Source organism: Fusarium proliferatum (assembly GCF_900067095.1).
Source record: "Fusarium proliferatum ET1 genome assembly, contig: FPRO_scaffold006, whole genome shotgun sequence".
Classification (NCBI taxonomy): Eukaryota; Fungi; Ascomycota; class Sordariomycetes; order Hypocreales; family Nectriaceae; genus Fusarium; species Fusarium proliferatum.
The window spans coordinates 1,574,646-1,592,207 of record NW_022194795.1 but is presented as its reverse complement, the minus strand read 5'-3'; the positions used below and the strand labels follow the sequence as shown (position 1 = coordinate 1,592,207).

At 47.5% G+C, this 17,562-nt stretch overlaps 5 protein-coding genes across 5 annotated transcripts; 2 read left to right on the top strand and 3 right to left on the bottom strand.

The window, feature by feature from the left end:
* Positions 1 to 655: 655 nt before the first annotated feature.
* On the bottom strand, positions 656 to 2,580 carry FPRO_09589 (uncharacterized protein; the record flags this gene model as incomplete). The annotated part of the gene is made up of 7 exons (XM_031232997.1): positions 656 to 1,552; positions 1,605 to 1,700; positions 1,752 to 1,824; positions 1,872 to 1,986; positions 2,044 to 2,170; positions 2,227 to 2,364; positions 2,509 to 2,580. 7 exons carry the CDS (start codon positions 2,578 to 2,580, stop codon positions 656 to 658), a joined length of 1,518 nt encoding a protein of 505 aa, XP_031082878.1.
* Positions 2,581 to 5,047: 2,467 nt separating this feature from the next.
* Positions 5,048 to 6,612, top strand: FPRO_09588 (uncharacterized protein; the record flags this gene model as incomplete). Its single annotated transcript, XM_031232996.1, has 5 exons — positions 5,048 to 5,243; positions 5,371 to 5,390; positions 5,493 to 5,600; positions 5,653 to 6,125; positions 6,189 to 6,612. 5 exons carry the CDS (start codon positions 5,048 to 5,050, stop codon positions 6,610 to 6,612), a joined length of 1,221 nt encoding a protein of 406 aa, XP_031082877.1.
* Positions 6,613 to 7,927: 1,315 nt separating this feature from the next.
* On the bottom strand, positions 7,928 to 9,945 carry FPRO_09587 (uncharacterized protein; the record flags this gene model as incomplete). The annotated part of the gene is made up of 5 exons (XM_031232995.1): positions 7,928 to 9,292; positions 9,386 to 9,454; positions 9,505 to 9,652; positions 9,711 to 9,830; positions 9,896 to 9,945. 5 exons carry the CDS (start codon positions 9,943 to 9,945, stop codon positions 7,928 to 7,930), a joined length of 1,752 nt encoding a protein of 583 aa, XP_031082876.1.
* Positions 9,946 to 11,711: 1,766 nt separating this feature from the next.
* Positions 11,712 to 13,139, top strand: FPRO_09586 (uncharacterized protein; the record flags this gene model as incomplete). The annotated part of the gene is made up of 7 exons (XM_031232993.1): positions 11,712 to 11,864; positions 11,914 to 11,941; positions 12,000 to 12,171; positions 12,220 to 12,356; positions 12,404 to 12,458; positions 12,518 to 12,664; positions 12,713 to 13,139. 7 exons carry the CDS (start codon positions 11,712 to 11,714, stop codon positions 13,137 to 13,139), a joined length of 1,119 nt encoding a protein of 372 aa, XP_031082875.1.
* Positions 13,140 to 14,874: 1,735 nt separating this feature from the next.
* On the bottom strand, positions 14,875 to 17,052 carry FPRO_09585 (uncharacterized protein; the record flags this gene model as incomplete). The annotated part of the gene is made up of 2 exons (XM_031232992.1): positions 14,875 to 16,755; positions 16,807 to 17,052. 2 exons carry the CDS (start codon positions 17,050 to 17,052, stop codon positions 14,875 to 14,877), a joined length of 2,127 nt encoding a protein of 708 aa, XP_031082874.1.
* Positions 17,053 to 17,562: the final 510 nt, after the last annotated feature.

The window sequence follows — 17,562 nt, the reverse complement described above, 5'->3', positions numbered from 1 at the left end:
CGCTCCCAATGTCCGGAAGTCTACCAGCTTGGTTGAGAAATGGAGGGATGCCTCTCCTCAGAATCGTCGATATGCCTTGGCAGGCCTCGCAGTTGTTGCCTCTGTCGATGTATACTTACACTACACCTATTGGCCTACTATTCGAACATGGTTTGGTGGCAAGGAGATTGTTGGGAACTGAGAAGGACTATTCGATCTATGTATGGCTCAACTCTGTTGAGCATTACGCCGCATGAGAATCGCTGATGATAGACTCTTGTGGTAGAGAAACGTGGAAACCCCATCTCATTTCAGTTGACCTCGATACCATATAAAACAATAACAAGATAATTCTCAGGTGTTAAGAAAGCCTCTAACACTGAGCCAATGTGCCAATGTGCAAAAGTAAACTGGTCTAAAGGCCTTCTAACATATAATAAACTAATCTAAGTCTATCCTAAACTTACCTAAGTCTTTCTGTTACATACAGTCGAGGTCCTAATCTTGCATCCTCCCTTGATAAGCGCGTAAACCAGAATAGGTACGAACATCCCGCCGAAATGAAATTAATATCTGCGAAGTTTATGAACCTCTCAAAGCACTTGGCTAGAGATCTATGTGATTCAAATACATACAGTCTATAATGCCTCTAATGTTTATCTATATAGTAATCTTATTAAAAAGGAATCTTGACACCAGAAGATCGGAGCTTCTGGAAGACACCCTGAGGATCGTACTTCTTGCTGGCAGCACGAAGCTTAGCAAGAGCCTCATCTCCAATAGTCGCTAAGGGATCTTGTGTAAGATGAGCGTAGTTGATAAACTTCCAGGCCCACCAAGCGTCCATCTCCTTTGCCTTCGTCTCGATGTCGTCCATGTAAGCCTTGAGGAGAGGGAAAGCAGCCTCCTCGCTTGCCTCACCCTTGGCAGCCCAGGTGAGGAGGAACATGATACCATCTCCGTCCTCTGTATACTTGTCTAGACCCATGACATTGCCGCCATTCTTAACACCCTTCTCGGCAATGGACTTGGTGATGGGCTGGAACATGCAGAGTGTGTTGAGCTCTGACTCGGCACTGGGCATGAGAGCCTCAAGGGCCTGGTTGAGTTCGTCATACTTCTCAACGACATAGTTCAGGAGTTCAGCATTGGGCTTGAAGGAGCTTGTGAACCAGACATTGCGGAAGTGGGGAGGTTGGCCTGAGCCGAGATCCTTAGTGACCTTGCTAAGCTTTTCAGTGACAGTGGTGTCACCCTGAATATCAGAGATGGAATAGAAGCTGTCGAAAGCAGGGGGCTTGACCTCGCCCTTTGTGTTCTCTATAGCTGCGTTGAGAATAGTGCCACCAGCCAAGGCAGGAAGATAAGCCCAGTAAATGATACTGCTGGAGTTTTCGTCCTTGGGTACATTGGCGGTGAAATCAATGAGGGCATCGATGACTGCAGGGCCTGACTCAGGTTTGTAGAGAAGGTTACCACCCCAGATTGAAGGGTTGCTGCGGTCAACAAACTCAATGGGATACATGTCGATTCTTGTGATCAGACCCAGGTTTCCAGAGCCACCCTTCATGGCCTAGTTGAGGTTAGAATGGCTGATTTGAATGATCTGATATGTAGATACTCACCTGCCAGAGATCAGCATTGGATTCGGCGTTAGCTTCAACGATGTCACCGTTAGCGAGGACGAGCTGCCAACCCGCCACTGTATCACAAGCCATTCCCTGTATATGTGAGTTATTGTCGAGTGATTTTGTAGTGTTTCTGTCACTTACATGAGACGCAGAGTAGAAGGAGTTGCCTCCACCTGTCACGAAACCACCAACACCAACAGTTCCAGCACGACCACTATAGAGTGTAAGTGATGGGAGAAGACTAAGGATATATAGACATACCCAGCAACGGCAAGGCCATATGGGATAAGAGTGTCGTAGACATCTTGCCAATGACCACCAGGTCCCACACTTACGACGTTCTTCTCTTCGTCGTACGATGTTTCATTCATAAAGCCTGCAGCTCTTAGCATGAGTAACGATGATAAGACGAGGTTCATCGCCTATAACTGACCAAAATCGATTGTAATACCCTCCTCGACAGAGTTGGACAATTTGAAGTTGCCATGGCCGCCACCGCGAATACCGAACTTGCATTGGTTCTTGGTGATGACCTTCATGACCTTTGAGACATCCTCGGGCTATGGGACATGTCAGGACTACAGGTCGGAATGACGCATCAAATCGGATTACGTACCGTCTTGGGCAATACCATGCAGTCAGGATGCAAGGCAGCACTGACCGACCAGTAGGAGTCGATTCGTTCATCGTAAAGTGACTGGTTCTTTGTGACGACAAGATCGGAGAGACCAGCCTCCTTCATCAGAGCAGAGCACTTTGATGCGACGTTAGCCATTATGCAGGTAATAGGAGAGATAAGAACAGTTGCTCATTGCGGCGGGATAAGAGAAAGAGATGCAGGTTAAATGTGTATCAGGAATTGTCGATCGACGAGGGCTTGACTCGAGACATGACTTACACACTGCTGAGGGCTAGAAGGGAGCATTGTGGTGCCATAGGCGGCACCAGTAGCCAACACACCAAGCTTCATGGTTGTAACTGTAACGTATATCTCAGACAAAGAACGACAAGACGAGAAAGGATACCCTCGATGATAGAACCAAGATGATATGCTCTATCAAAACAAGAAGAAAGGCAACGATCTACAGTTCACGGACGAGGAAGATCGTCTTGTTATTAAACGAAGTATTTGCCCCTCAGCTGAACTAGTTGATCTCCTATCTTCGGTAACAGGAGACGGGGCGATGTTCGGGCGAGAGAGGGGCCGGAGAGTGGCCTGGAGTAGGCATTATTCCTAATGCTGTCTTGTGTGTTCGTTGTGGTTTAGTGGCAGCTTGGGAGCGGAAGGATAGCAGAGTCAGCACAGCTATTGCTGGGATAGGTTCCACCGATATGCCAGAGATGAGCACGTCAACCCGGAGACAGGGTCAGAATGAGGAAGCACATACGGAGTACTATAGCAATACTACGTACTGTTACTACGTAGCACTGGAGGAAGGTCTGTGAGGCTCAAGGTTGAGCTGCAGCTTGTCACAATTGCACTCGGATACACGTGAAATACCCTTGACAGAGAGAACCATTGTCTTGGATCATACCTTGTCAAGTCTCTGCATTGCATCAGAGCTCTTGAACATCAATATCTATGTCTTGAAAGCCTCGCCTACCTCGTTCCAAACCCGACCTCTAAGCGGTTGGCTGTAAACCCCGGTCTTTTCGACGAGACTAGCATGGGAGGCCCTTGTTTGAACGGGGAATATGATTGAGGAGATTTACGGCTCATGAATCCTCCTATTTCCCCACAGTAATCGGTATCAGGGATTGGAATTGGTGAAGAAGCAGGGTTCAAAACAGGGTTGTCTATTCTTAACCTTATTCGCAAGTACCGTTGCATAAGGATAGGTCCTCGCCTCGAACCATTATTGAAACCTCTATAACCATTCGAGATTTCTTCTCTCTCTATAGTTTATGCGCTACAGTTTATTCTCCGTTCAGGTGTGATCCGCGCAACCGAAGAACCCCATTTTAATCAACTTTCGGTAGTCGGCCAGCCCACTTAGTGTTTGTTCACCTGTCTCTATCAGATGCTGATCGTCATGAAAAACTCCACGTGTATTTGGTGACTTTCCGTACTATGTCCGCATATGACAGGCCGCAGGGGCACTCTAATTCCGCAGGTCTGTTCGCAGTGACGGAACATGTCTCATTGGCTCTGTTGGAGATAGACGAGGCTGCCATGTGAGATTGCTACGAACTGAAATCAAAGATCGGTGAGAAGGATTGGTTATGATGCAAAGTGTAACGAGTTACATTCATGTAACAGTTCTCTGTTCCTTGCAGGCAACAGGCCCTGGTATTGATGGTCGGGGTGGGCCATCCTTGGTTCCGCTGTTGATGCTGAGTTCCCATTGACCTAGACCTGATCCTCATGACCCTTCAAATCGGCCTTTTACTGAAGAACATACGATTCAATCTCGCTCGGTGTATATACAGCTATATGTTATAAGAATGGAGGCTTAGTAACTGACAATCTTCACCGTTGACTCCTCGGTATTGTCAAACTTTTCAACTTCCAGACTCACGATGGCTGACCATGAATTATCCTTGTCTTCTAGTGTCTGCATGACCAGCCATGCATGAGATGATCCGATCTGATCACAATCAAAAAGATCACGACCAGAGGCACCTTGATGCCCATTTCTTTCAACAGGGTACCAAAACACCTCTGCAACAACCCGAAGCATCGCCACAGCAAGCCCTCAAACGCATAAACGGCATTGCCGCCTTAACAAAACACTACTATAAACACATTCCATTTCCGTACTCAAGATCCGGCCCAGGAGTTACATTGACTCTACCCGACCTCTTGGCGAAATGCAAAAATCCTACAGCCGGCCCTCTTTACCACTTCAGGGCCTGTCTAACAAAGGGCCCTGGGGTATCGCGATGATATCGAACACACTGACCGTCCGGAAATCATACCACCTGCGCTTGTCGGCCGGATCGGCATGCCCTATACCATGTCTGGGTTGCGGTGCCTGGCTCACGGATCTCTTGGCTTCAGGCGAGTTCCTCGGTAACTCTCATCTTCTAGGCCAAAACACCCGGCCACGGTCACAGTGAGTGAAGTGATTGGTTCTGTTAAGTTCTTTCTGTGAATACTCAACTGAACATTCTCTACTGTATGACCTGCATGTCCCCTGTAATGAATCGTCAAAGCAGCATCGTTTAGTAGAACCTGTTGAGCCTATCACGTAGACCTCTGAGACTCTACTTAGGAGGCGAGAACCACAGTGATATATAGTTACCCCTACCGTCTGAAGTTGTAGCATCATTTGAGGGGAAGCAAGTGACAGCTGCGCGTTGATCCTCAAGTGGCACAATCGGCTAGTCTCCATCTCTTGCTTCAGATCATTCCGAGTTCCGTCAGCCATCCTTTTTCTACCCAAGGCATTCCCCAGACTGAGCCTTCAGTTCTTTTAACAAACCTCCATGTCGAAATGCCTCTGATAGATGGAGTAATGGTGCTTCTACCACCGCCTGAGGGCTATGTGGTTAACTTCGACAACCCACAGAGACAGGGAGTGACAGAAGCATACTTTGTGGCGGGGTTCGGAATGGCTGTGAGCTTTCTTTTCTTCTGCCAGAGGATGTATGTCAAGCTATTTCTTGCAGGTGGCTTGCAGTTTGACGATGGTAAGTTTTGACATGTCGTTTTCTAGCTGTTTGTTGTTGGTTGTTTGTTCGACCCTGCAAACTCAATCGTGGCGGATCTGCATGGACATGACAGATCGAAGTTATGAATTTTGCTGATACTAAATAGTCTTACTCATATTTTCATATGTAAGTAAAATCGTAGCCACTGGTTATCATGTCTCGTTGGAAATGATGGCTTTATACGTTCCAGGAACAAGGCGTCTACATCAACAAAAGCTGACTGCATAGATATTGGCCTTGGTGACCATCAGTCTTTGCCTTCACATGTTTGCTTCTGGCGCTGGAGGTGTACATGCCTGGGAAGCCTCTATTGAGACCTTCAATATTTACCTAATGGTAAGTCTCTCACAGTCACACAACAGCTGTCACCGGATATTAACAACAGCAGGATGTCTATCTCGCCGCATTCATATATGTCCTCTGCGGTTCCCTAGCCAAACTCGCTCTCCTCATGTTCTACTTCCGACTCTCCCCTCAGCGATGGTTTAAAATCTCAGTTTGGTCAACCGCTGTATTCATCAGCGGATACACCCTCGGCATCTTCTTCGCCGTGATGTTTGCCTGCCATCCTATTGCCATGAACTGGGATGTTACAATCACAGAAGGCAAATGCATTAACAGACCTGGTCTGTATATCGCGACCGCGATAACCAACATTATCAGCGACGTTATCCTATTTATACTACCGTTGCCAATGGTCCTGCAACTCCAGATGCCCTTCAAGCAGAAGGTTGGCTTGATGGGCATCTTTACTATCGGATCTTTGACAGTTATCACATCTATTGTCAGGGTCAGTCTTCTCCCAGGAATGCTTAAATCCATGGACTTGACTTGGGTTATCGCTTTTCCTTCGATTTGGATGTATGGAACTCTCCTCTCTCTCTCTGACAGCCTAGCAGAGCGTTATAGCTAACATGCCTCCAGTATTGTCGAAGCGAACCTGATCATTACCTGTGCGACGATGCCGACGCTCCGCAAGTTCTTCAAACATGTTGCCCCCAAACTCATCGGCGAGTCACGATATGGCAGCAAAACAGGGAAATCGTCAAAATATGGCAAGCCAGATACAGGATCCAAGCCTCCGAGTCGACCATTTGCCCCCTCTTCCCAGGGACGCCGTGACCGAACACAATATTCACAGTTCGATGGCGATGAGAACCCTATGCCTGATAACTTTGCTCTAGGCCCCATCAACGGACGCGTGGGACACAATACCAGCGTTGGTCAGAGCGAAGAGGTTACCGGCTGGATCGATAGCGATTCTGAGAAGGGGATCGTTGGGGGGACGGTCAAGCCAGCCATTGTGCAGACGAAGACGGTGACGGTGGAGTATGAACGATCACTATGATATCGATCGATGGTGGGAAAGGCGTGGGAGTTGATATGGTCTTGGGGATTACATTAATAATAACCGTATGGATAGGAACTTTCGTTTTAGATACCACTTTAGTAATGATTTATTTTGTCTTAGAACTCTGCCCGGCTGAACTTCACCAGACGATGATATTGATGATTACTAAACACATGGAAACCGTTGTACGTCAAATGCGTCTGTCAAGTCGTGTTGATAGATAACGTAGAATTAGTTCCCGCCCGTGGTATGACTATCCATGACCTAGTGATAACTGGCTTGGGTATTGCATGCCACTACAGAGTACTAAACTGTCAACTGCCGCACATCGATAAGAATTAGTGAAAGCTCTCATGTGTAGTCTTGAAGGGATGTTGTAAACAAAGTTCACGACCTGAGTTGACAACTTTTCCTGCGGAACATGTACTCCGAGAAGCTCAAGATCAGCGCCTTTCTTTCGACCTGACTCAATTTTGAGCCAGCGATGAAGAGTCTGAAGATCTGACAGCTTGGCTGAGTTGATTCAGTGTCTCTCTCAAACGATTGCCTGCAACGCCGAGTTGCATCACTACAACCTCAAAATTGAGCCCCAAAGAAAGCGGCAGATTGATTATTCACCCCTGACCAAACCAAGCCTGGTAACTCACAGCAAAATCACCTTCCGCTTTAGAAGACGCCGTCTCTTGGGGATCAGCATCCGTGCGGTTCGGTACTAGTCAGAAGAGAGTCCGCTTTCTGCCCTGAGTTCTTCTCTTACTGGAGCCCATGCCTTAGGAGCAAGAAAGAGTCGGACTTTGATGGGTATCAAAATAAACTCAGGAAAAGGGATCCTAAACTATGCTAATTTACCTAAATCTTCTTATCATTCATGATCAAGGTCTCGAGTTTTCTTCCCTCCCCAGCCATGTCCCACTGAGTTTTCAGTGAGTGCCTTTTCGGAAGAGAGGGGAGGCAATTTGGTTACGTACGATTTAAAACCAGGTACAGGGGAAGATCTCAATGTTACTCTGCGGAACACGTAGATCTTGGCGAAGGATTGTGACCCCTGCTAATGGCTCCGCCGGATATAGACTCAATGAGAGACACAAGTATAGGGTATGCTGCTTGCACAGTTTGTAAATAACATCAAGAATTGATACATTTGCCCTTCTAGTCATTGCAGTATCAGGGATGAGAGAAAATATATACCAGCTTCATATGAATTGATAATAATATTCCCTAGCATTGGTTACTTTTTCTTCTTTAAATTGATTGTAATTCGCTTTGGGCAATGAAACATACGCTGGATCCTTCGACCGACACGTCACCACTATTACAACTTCGCAGACAGAGCCCATCTCTCCTTTATAAGATCAGCAGCCTTCTCGCCAATTCCATAGGCAGGCATCTGCGTATGGCCGTTGTTTACGGTAGGCATAATCGAACAATCTGCGACTCTCAACCCCTTAACACCATAGACCTGTAGCTTCTCATCCACAACAGCCATAGGGTTATCCCTCTTGCCAGCGGCACACGATCCGCTGGCATGGTAACAAGTCGTAGCATTCTCCTTGACGTATTCCTTCCAGTCCTCGCGCGTCTTGTACTTGTGGTGCACAAGATCTGAGGGCCATGAACCCTTGACGATGTCCTTGGTGCCCGAACCTTCGGTGATGATCTCGTTGCCAAAAGCGCACGCTTCAGCGAGGACCTCGAGGTCTAGAGGGTCGGAGAGGTAGTTGCAGTCGACAACAGGGACAGATGTTGGCGAGGCGTCGCGAAGAGTGACAGTGCCACGGGACTTGGGAGCGAAAAGCTCAGCGATCATACTGAAAGCGTGTTTGTTGTCGATGGGGAATTGGTCGTACTGCTTAGGGCCTCCATAGCACTCAGTGGTAAAGAACTCAATCTGAGGTTGCTTGGGAGTAAGACCCATAGGATCGCGGCCTTCCTTGCGAGGGGCTGCATTCCAGATCTTAGAGTCGGCAAGGCGCTCATCCATGCGAGCGTAGGCAAAGATTCCGAATGGGAACACTGTTAGAGGACCCTTCTTCTCCTCCTTCCATTGGGTATAGGCCTTTTCTAACGCGTTACCGTGGTATACTAGAGAGTCAGTGGTGAGGCCCTCTTTGTCAGTCTCGTAGAACATGAAGACGATCAAGTGATCCTGGAGGTTCTTTCCAACGCCGGGAAGATCGACAAGAGTAGTGATGCCATGCTGCTCCAGCTCAACCTTTGCGCCGATGCCTGATCGGTTGAGGACGTTGGGTGAGCAGTAAGCACCAGAAGAAATTATGACCTCTTTAGAGGCCTTGAGCTCAACGACCGATCCATCGGCCTTGACTGCTCGAACACCAGTGGCCTTCAACTCTCCCTGGCCGTCCTTCTCAATGGTAACCTTGTCGACATGGGTCTCGACCATGAGGTGTAGGTTATCTCTGGGTTTCTGCTTGGTGATGAAATCTGCGCTAGTGGTACGAAGGCCTTGATGAACTGTCCTGACAGAGTGGCCGCACCCGTGAGGGTTCACACCAGAGCTAAACATATCGTGGTCAAGAGGGAGGCCCTTCGATACCATGGATTCTCCGATCAAGTTGGAGATAGGAGCCAAGTCATGAGGTTCGGTGTGTACATGGCCGTCATAGCCATGGGCCCCCTTGGTCTCCTTGAACCAATCTTTTGTGTGAAAGTTCTCGGCCTGTTAGAAGTCAGTAATTGTCTCTGAAGAGTTGCAATAGTGGGAGAGTTAGGATGGCTCCCTTTGTGTTGAGGATATAGGTTAGGTACATACCTTGAGCATATACTTGAACATTTCATCACCACTCCAACCAGGCAGGTTCCAGTCATCATAATCTTGTTTCTAGGGGGGTCAGAATCTAGTACCAATTGGCAATCATCAGTAGAGCTCACCATTCCCTTAACCATAAGAGTGCCATTACAACCTGAAGAGCCACCAAGGAACTTGCCTCGGCTAAGCTTCACAGAGCGGTTGTTGACACCAGGACCAGGTATAGAGACGACATTCCAGTCTGTCTCCTTGTCGAAGTTGTTGGACCAGCTAAAACAATACGTTAGTCAATGCTTTTATAAACAGCTACAGGAGCAGGGGTACTTACCCTCCAACCATGTGAACATTCTCAAGATGCTCATTATGGGGACCAGCCTCTAGAACGAGAACCTTGACATTAGGATCCTCAGCGAGGCGTGCTGCCACAACGCAGCCTGACGTGCCACCACTATAAATGAGGTTAGTTAATCAATAATAGTCTTAGGCTTGAACCTTATGAGTGCGGAACTTTACCCGCAGATGATGAAGTCGTAAGTAGAGTCTGGAGCAGCAGCAGCAGCCATGTTTGGGTATTTGTTTACAGAAGAAACAATCTGTCAAGTATATAAGAGAAAAGTATCAACGGAGAAGCCAACTTTATGCCCGTAGTGCCTCTGTTACTTTATATACATAGCATTACCCGAGGTCCACTATCATGAAGGCTGTCTATCGAGCCAGTCAGGACCGGAAATTCGGAAACCTTGTCACTCAAACAACAGGAGGATTCCGGTTATGTAGCAGCTAAGCATTAGGTCCATCATACCATTCCTAATAAAGGCAGTTGAGAGGTTCAGATGTTGCTTGCCTGGTGTGTTGTGCTCTCGGATCCTGGTTTCTGACAAGGACCCTGAATAGTCTCAGTTGAACCAACAGCATGAATATGGCCGCACCTTGTGCACCAAATTGTGGATTCATACTCAAAGACATATAGAGAGGGAGTTTCTCTGAGAGGCATTTACCCCGCTGTCTGATATGTCGACGCAAGCTGGAGTCCTTAACTCTTCTGGAGCATCCAATCGGGGATGTCTCCGCGCTGTTCAAAGATTGCCCTACGGATCCGACGTTACAGTGCAAGGACTTTGCATTTGCATCAGAGAAGGAGAAACGAGAAACGCCGGGTCCAAGTCTCCTTGTCCCCTTATTTCAACGCGTTCCGCGGATGGAGCTTGGAGCTTGGAGCTTGGAGCTGGGTGAGTGTACATATGTAAGTCCAGCAGGGTACAACCATGTAGCTACAAGAGAACAGGCAACAGGAAGTATCACATTGCCCAAGATGATGTCTCATCCTCGGCCAAGGATCTAGAAGCCCTGACGACGTTTAGCTTGGGCGGGGCGGAACTAGTTCCACTCCCGCTGCAGATCACCGCGGCTAAAGGACATCAGTGGAGAGGATTGGCCGCTAGAGATGCTGAAATTGCTGTTGAGTGTCTGTTCTAGCGGGGTAGAGCTAGGGGCAGCTAGGGGCTTGGGGGCAACGTTGTAAAGTTTTGCCTCTAACAGTGCCTGGAAGTAGTCTGGTATATAGCCAACGACATTAGTACTGGCTTTTACCAATAGAGAGGTCGAGTGATTAGCCTTGTAGACACTAGAAACTCACCGTTGACCGTTCTAATTTATCCCCACAGACACACTATGATCATCTTGGTCAAGGGCCTCGAGTTATGACCAGGTCTGCCTTGTCTTGGGAATGTTTTTGACCAACCAACAACACCGGCCGGGGTTCTATGAGACTGTGGACCTGCATATGCATCAACCATGTTATTTTCTGTAGCAGAAGAAAAGAAAAGAAAAGAAGGGCTCGCAAGTTCTTCTTCAATGGAAGACCTTGACGGCTTGAGCGGCTTGGCGGAGTCAAACTGACTCGTATATGACTGTGCCGTAGAGATCAACAAGACCTCAAGAAGATACTGGATGACTGTACGAGTTGAACAATATGATGCTCATCAACATATCCCAAGTCATGCATCAGGGTTGCCAAGTCTCCCCGGTCCACTATACCCAGCGTCTCGACAAGGTAGCACTCCTCCTACGACACGGTCAATCCTTAAGTGAGCCATGAGATGGTCAATGCCTCTTACACTCGGCCAAAAGGGGGCGTCAGATCCTGCATCTGCATCTGCTAGTTCATGTCAACTTCATAAGTCACATATCATACCTACATATGCCGGCTGGGCCTGCTATTTCCTCATCTCCATCTCTATTCCCCGAAGCTGTCACTCCTGGCCTGCATCTGTTGTCTCGAACCTATTAGACAACTCTTGCAAGCTGAAGCTTTCCATTATCAACCAAAATGGCAACGCCCTTCCAAACTGAGGCCTGGACGGAATATGGTCTCGGCACACTTGTCTTGTTCTTACGATACTTTGCAAGATGGAAAACAGTTGGCTTCAAAGGATATCAAGGTGATGACTACTTTGCCCTTGCAGCCCTTGTCTTCTGGACGGTATGCCGCCTCACTCTCCTTACCAAGTTATCCTTGCTAACAGAAATAGTGCGAGTTGGTCATGTTAGAACTTATTGGTAAAGACATCTGCAAATTATGTTGGTTCAACTCGGAGGATCACTAACCCTACAATAGGTCAATCTGGTACCAACATTGGCGTTACCGACGAGATGGGCGCCAAGATGTCAGCTGCAGAAATAGCCAAGCGCGAGTTTGGATCAAAGTGTCTCCTTGCAGGATGGAACTTTTACGTGACATTAATCTTTACTCTCAAGGGAGTGATGCTCTGCTTGTATAGCCGTATGACGTACGCAGAGCCTCGATCCACTGTTGATGTGTGCTAACAGAGTTCTAGGCTTGGTCTCTGGCAGAGAAAGATTGTTATCTGGACACAAGTCGGAACAGTGATTGCTTACATAGCAGTGATGGCAGCCATTTGGGGTCATTGTACGCCTGTTCATAAGAACTGGCAAGTTTATCCCAATCCTGGTGGTAAGTATTATCCCTACTGAACAGACCTCCGATTCTAACAGGAGTAGACACTTGTACCCTCGCCGTAGCGAATTACCTTACTCTGGTTGTATTTAATATTGTGTATGTTGTTGTTGTCTAGGTGTTCGAATTGTGAACTTTGATCTAACTCGCGAACCCAGAACCGATATAGCCATCGTCTCCATACCAGTCCCTCTACTATGGACTGTGAAGCTCACCATCAAGAGGAAACTAATGATTGGCGTCCTTCTTTGTTCTGGTGTTTTTATTATGGTCGCAACGCTCTTGAGATGTGTGTTCTCGCTGCGGTTAGTTCCCCTCGAGGCATAGTTCTTGATGTTTAGCTAACAGCCCAGGGATATCCAAGGCATCAACACATCGACAATTTGGGCAATTCGCGAAACCTTCATCGCTATACTGGCAGTGAACGCAGCGGCGATAAAGCCTTTGTTCTCGGCTTCTCGATGGCTCGTGTCAAGCAAAGGAAGCAGTCGGGACAAGGGAACGAGCAGCTACATCAACAAACACGGCCACCCCCTCGGAACAATTGGCGGATCAGGTATCTCCGGTGGTATCTCTGCGAACCGACATCAAAAATACATGACACAACTCGACGACAACTCGAGCGAGGAACATATCGTTGGGAAGCCGGAGTTTGTGGGATACAGCAAGCCCGAGGTCCGGGCTGGCAGCACAACAAGTGGACAGAGTGATAACCAGGATGGCATTATGGTTACCAGGACCTACGAAGTTACTCCTGGAAAGTCTACACTGGACGTTTAGGGGATTTGGATTACGGAGTTAGAGGAAAAAGGCAATACCTAGTATGAAGGAAGTGTGAGAAGCACATGTAATTAATGTAATATGCCAAGATATCCACCAATTCAGCACTCAACGACTGTTTCAACACATATAAAAGTCTGACAAGAGGTTCGCCTTGATAGCATGTAGCTTTCAAATTACGGTGCAAAGCTCAGCCTGCCGCGAAATTGCTCATGTCTTCAGCTTCAGGTACCCAAGCAAATGGCTCAGCTAGCGGGACCAACAAACCATTCCAACAACGTCAGGTCCAGAAATTGGCCGTGCTGAAATCTGAATCTACAGGTGGCGTTGCTCTGTCTCGGTAGCTGGACTACCGGTAAACGAAGGAATTAGCGCTGCATAAGCACGGTCTCTGAGGTTGTATTAGTCGTATCCTAAACCGTCTAATTACCGCCGACTACGTAAATGAAACAACACCTGATTGACATTGGGGAGCTTTTGCCGCGTTACGCCCGGCTCCAAGTCCAAGACCACTCTTGACACATGATGATTGAGTTTACCCAGTGACATCCGGTTTCCGAGGCAGAGGCACGTTTCTAGGCTAAATCCTATTGCAGGGGTTCACATACCCTCCCCTGCTAGGATCAGAAGCCCCTGAGGGTTATGTACCTGGCTGCTTCGTAACATCGACAGACATTGACAAGCATTGACAGATTTGGTTTTCCTTTTGTCCGACGAGTTGGGATATGCCAAGCATTACGAAATCTGATCGCAGAAGCAATAACTAAGACATGCAGATAGAGGTCAACAAGTGAGGCGGCATTAATGTGTTGGCAGGTGTTATCAATCGGCATTTGATTATTTGGCAGTTCCAAGTTTGGTATCCAGTTCATGGGCACTCAACCTCTTTGGAATAGTAGGGCTTAAGCTGGTGGGTATTCTCCAAGTCATGTCCGAGAACAAATGCCATTGCTAGGGCACTAGTTGCAAATCACGGCTCTTGGCAGCTTGAGTCTGTGGTTTCGTGGCTCTTGGTGGACTTTGGTCAACGATTAGTTCACGTACTAGATTCATAAGGTTAGGACTAGCTTTGACAAAGATCATGATGTTTCTCGTGTCTGAGTCAAGAGCCAAAATATAGGCTGTAGGTCCATGTTGAGGGGTATCGTATTGCTCATCTTTGACTTGCGTTGAGTTGTGGCTTGATCGTCGGATACAAGGCCCTGGCAACCGTGAGGATGTAACATATTACTCAAAAATGTTGAGCGTACACAAGCTCGATGCAGAATATCTTGTGTCTCCACGTCAGGCTAAAGAAGGCGCTGTAAGGGTCTCATGGTGGTCTGGACATTTGCCTTCTAACAAATGGCTTCACTAACCCTAGTCTCGGTCTCACTTTCAGACTACCAGTTAGGTATGTTTCATAAGTTCTTGATTGTGAATCTGAAGCTCAAGAGACGAAAGTAGGTATCTGCTCAACTTGATAGGCTCTAAGAAGGAAGCGAATTCGTAACTATCAGATACTTGGGATATCAATATCATAAGCCTGGTAATTATTGTCATAAGTTTAGGATTACAAAACCTAAGCTTAGAGAACATGGAATAGATCTATCATGATGAAAGCAGATCAAATTTATCATCCTGTGTGTAGCTGCTTGAAACTATATAAAGAAAGAAACTGCCAAACCACGGAACATGCTCCTTTTAACATTTAACAAACGCCATTTCATATCTGCATCGCCTTACTCACACGAACTCAACCCCAGACATCCTCAAGCCACTTGTTTCCCTTCTTTGCCGCTTCAGCCCAGCTCCTAGCTTCAGCATCGCTCCAGTTATTCTGCGTCTTCATCGACTCTTCCACCACGTTACCAACCTCTCTAGCCATTGAAGCTCGACCGCAGAAGTAGATACTCGCGCCATCTCGGAGAAGATCACATACATCTTTCTTCCTCTCCTCAACCTTGTCTTGAACATACTTCTTTGGCTGCCCATCTGCACGTGAGAATGCAGCAACGATCTCAAGACTGCCTTTTAGTTCTTTTGCAACCTCGGCGAGTTCATCCCGATAGAGATAATCTTGGTCAGGGGCGCGGCATCCAAAAAATAGAATCATCTTGCCAATGGGCTTTCCGACAGATTTGAGACGTGCTCGTTCAAGAATAAACCCGCGGAAGGGAGCGAGACCGGTGCCAGCACCAATCATGACGAGAGGTGTTGAGCTCATTGTTGGAAGTTTGAAGTTGGATCGGCGCAGACAAGCAAAGACTTTGTGGCCTTTAAGAGCATCCCCGGGGCCGGACAAGGCGTATGTAGGAGCCTCTGATCCAACCTCTGGTTGCTTGTTATCGCCGTTAAGAGACTTCCCTAGAGCGTAGAGGTAGTTAGTTGTGACACCTCGGATGGACCTGCTTGGGTCTTGTTGAAGTGGCGAATTATCGACGCCGCATGTAATCGAAAGCTTGCGCGCAGACACAGTGCTCGATGACGAGATGGAATAGTATCGAGGCTGCAAGGTCGGCAAAGTCTCAACGACGTAAGATAGCGGGAGCTTGTCCCAAACAGACCCAGGAGCAACAAGATTCAAAAGGCGCCCAAGAGTGATATGGTTCTTGGCGATGTATTCAGCATACGCCTTTTTACTCTTGCCCAGAGCTGTCAGGTTCTGAGAAACCTCTGCTGAAGGTGCAAATCTCGCCAGTTGGCCAACGGTTTCTCGAGATACAGGTGCTGAGATCTCGAGGTAGTGTCGAAAGAGGGCCAGTGCAGATGTTGGACTGGGAATCTTGATTGTTACGCCTTCTTCCAGAGGCTGAACCAGAAGAGGCTTCTCAGCTCGGTCTTCAAGATCAAGAGCCTTGAGGAGAAGTTGTATCTCGTGATCAGGGTTGATAGGATAGACGGCAAGATGGTCACCAGTTCGATATCGAAGCTCAGGATGATCTGAAATATCGAGCTCCATATGGAGACAATTGCGTCCGGGAGACGTATAAAGCTCGTGGGATGACTGGACCGTCAAAGGACGGATAGGCGAGTACTGCTTGACAATCTTTGCAGGTCCGCTTCGGTTCTGAATAGGCTCGCCGAGGTTGAGATCCATGATATCAAGAGAGTCATCCTCTACGAGCTGAATACTTGGCTCATATGGAATGTCTCGCTCTTCATAGCCCAGCTTTGTCTGAAAGTGAGTGTACAGATCATCCTTCCAGGAGAGGAAGTCCTCCTCTGTGCCACCCTGAGCATCGTTGGCCTTGGCCACCGGCATCAGCCTCTGTGCGCCAGCCTTGTCAAGGAAATCAGCAACAATATCGATAACGCGGTTGTAGTACCGATAGCTGGTATTGCCCAGACCGAAGGCCATATATCGTAGGTTTGGTAGCTGAACATCAGGATTTTTGTGAAGCCACTCCCAGAATGCAGCTGTATTATCACTGGGATCACCCTCTCCGTATGTCGAGATTATGAAAATGGCGAGCTTGCTCTGGGGAAGATTGGCGATGGACTCAGGGTCGTAGTCACACAGGTCAGCACAGAGGGTCTGAAGACCGAAGCGCAGATGGCATTCTTTGGAGAGTCTGTTGGCAAATAGTTCGGCGGTGCCGGATTGCGAACCCCAAAATATGACAACATCTTTACCCTAATAATTTGTAAGTTTGTCGATTCCTTGTGATTATTGGGGGAAACTTACAGCTTCTTCCATCTTTTTTGCAATATCACGAGTTGCTTTTGGCGCTGAGGAAGCACCACCTTTTGACCCCATGCGTTCGAACCAGATATGATGATAAGGATCTGGCTTATCCCAGACAATACCACGCAGTAGAAACGCTGCTGAGGCGATTCCAACCGTGCCCAGAGCGGCCATATCGGCTATTGTCTGAGGTGGCCCCAGCTGGGAGAGCCGGTTCAAGGCTTCTGTTGCAAAGACGTTGGACATGATTGCTAAAGCCTATACGAGAAACGAGGAAAGGGTTTGCTCGGGTCTCTGAAGCGAGGAGAAGAAGGATTGATATTCATATTCATAATCTTTTGCCTTTTCTTCACCCGCGGAACTTCTTTCTATCCTAGGAAATCAACATACTCTATCGCTCACCCCAGATCAAAGAGTCTTCAACGAAAACGTGGGGACTAACGTTAGCTGGGGGATATGGCGCTGCGCGGTTGGAGTTCAGAGTAAGAGACTAATGGTTGCTTTTTGCGGTCCAAACGCTACGCAAACAAGCCCAGTTGAGCTCTGAATGGGGAAAATTTCCTATTCAGGCAAAGGAACCATTTCGCCATGACAAGATGTGCTTGTTTTTTGAGACTAAAGGTGTGAGTGGATTTGAGAAGACAGGGGTTTGTCTAGTCTTCTGCCGCAGTTACACTGAAGAGCCTTTTTATAACTAATAGATATAAGAAATAGTTAACTTATAAGAAAAACATATATTAAATAGTTTATTTATTA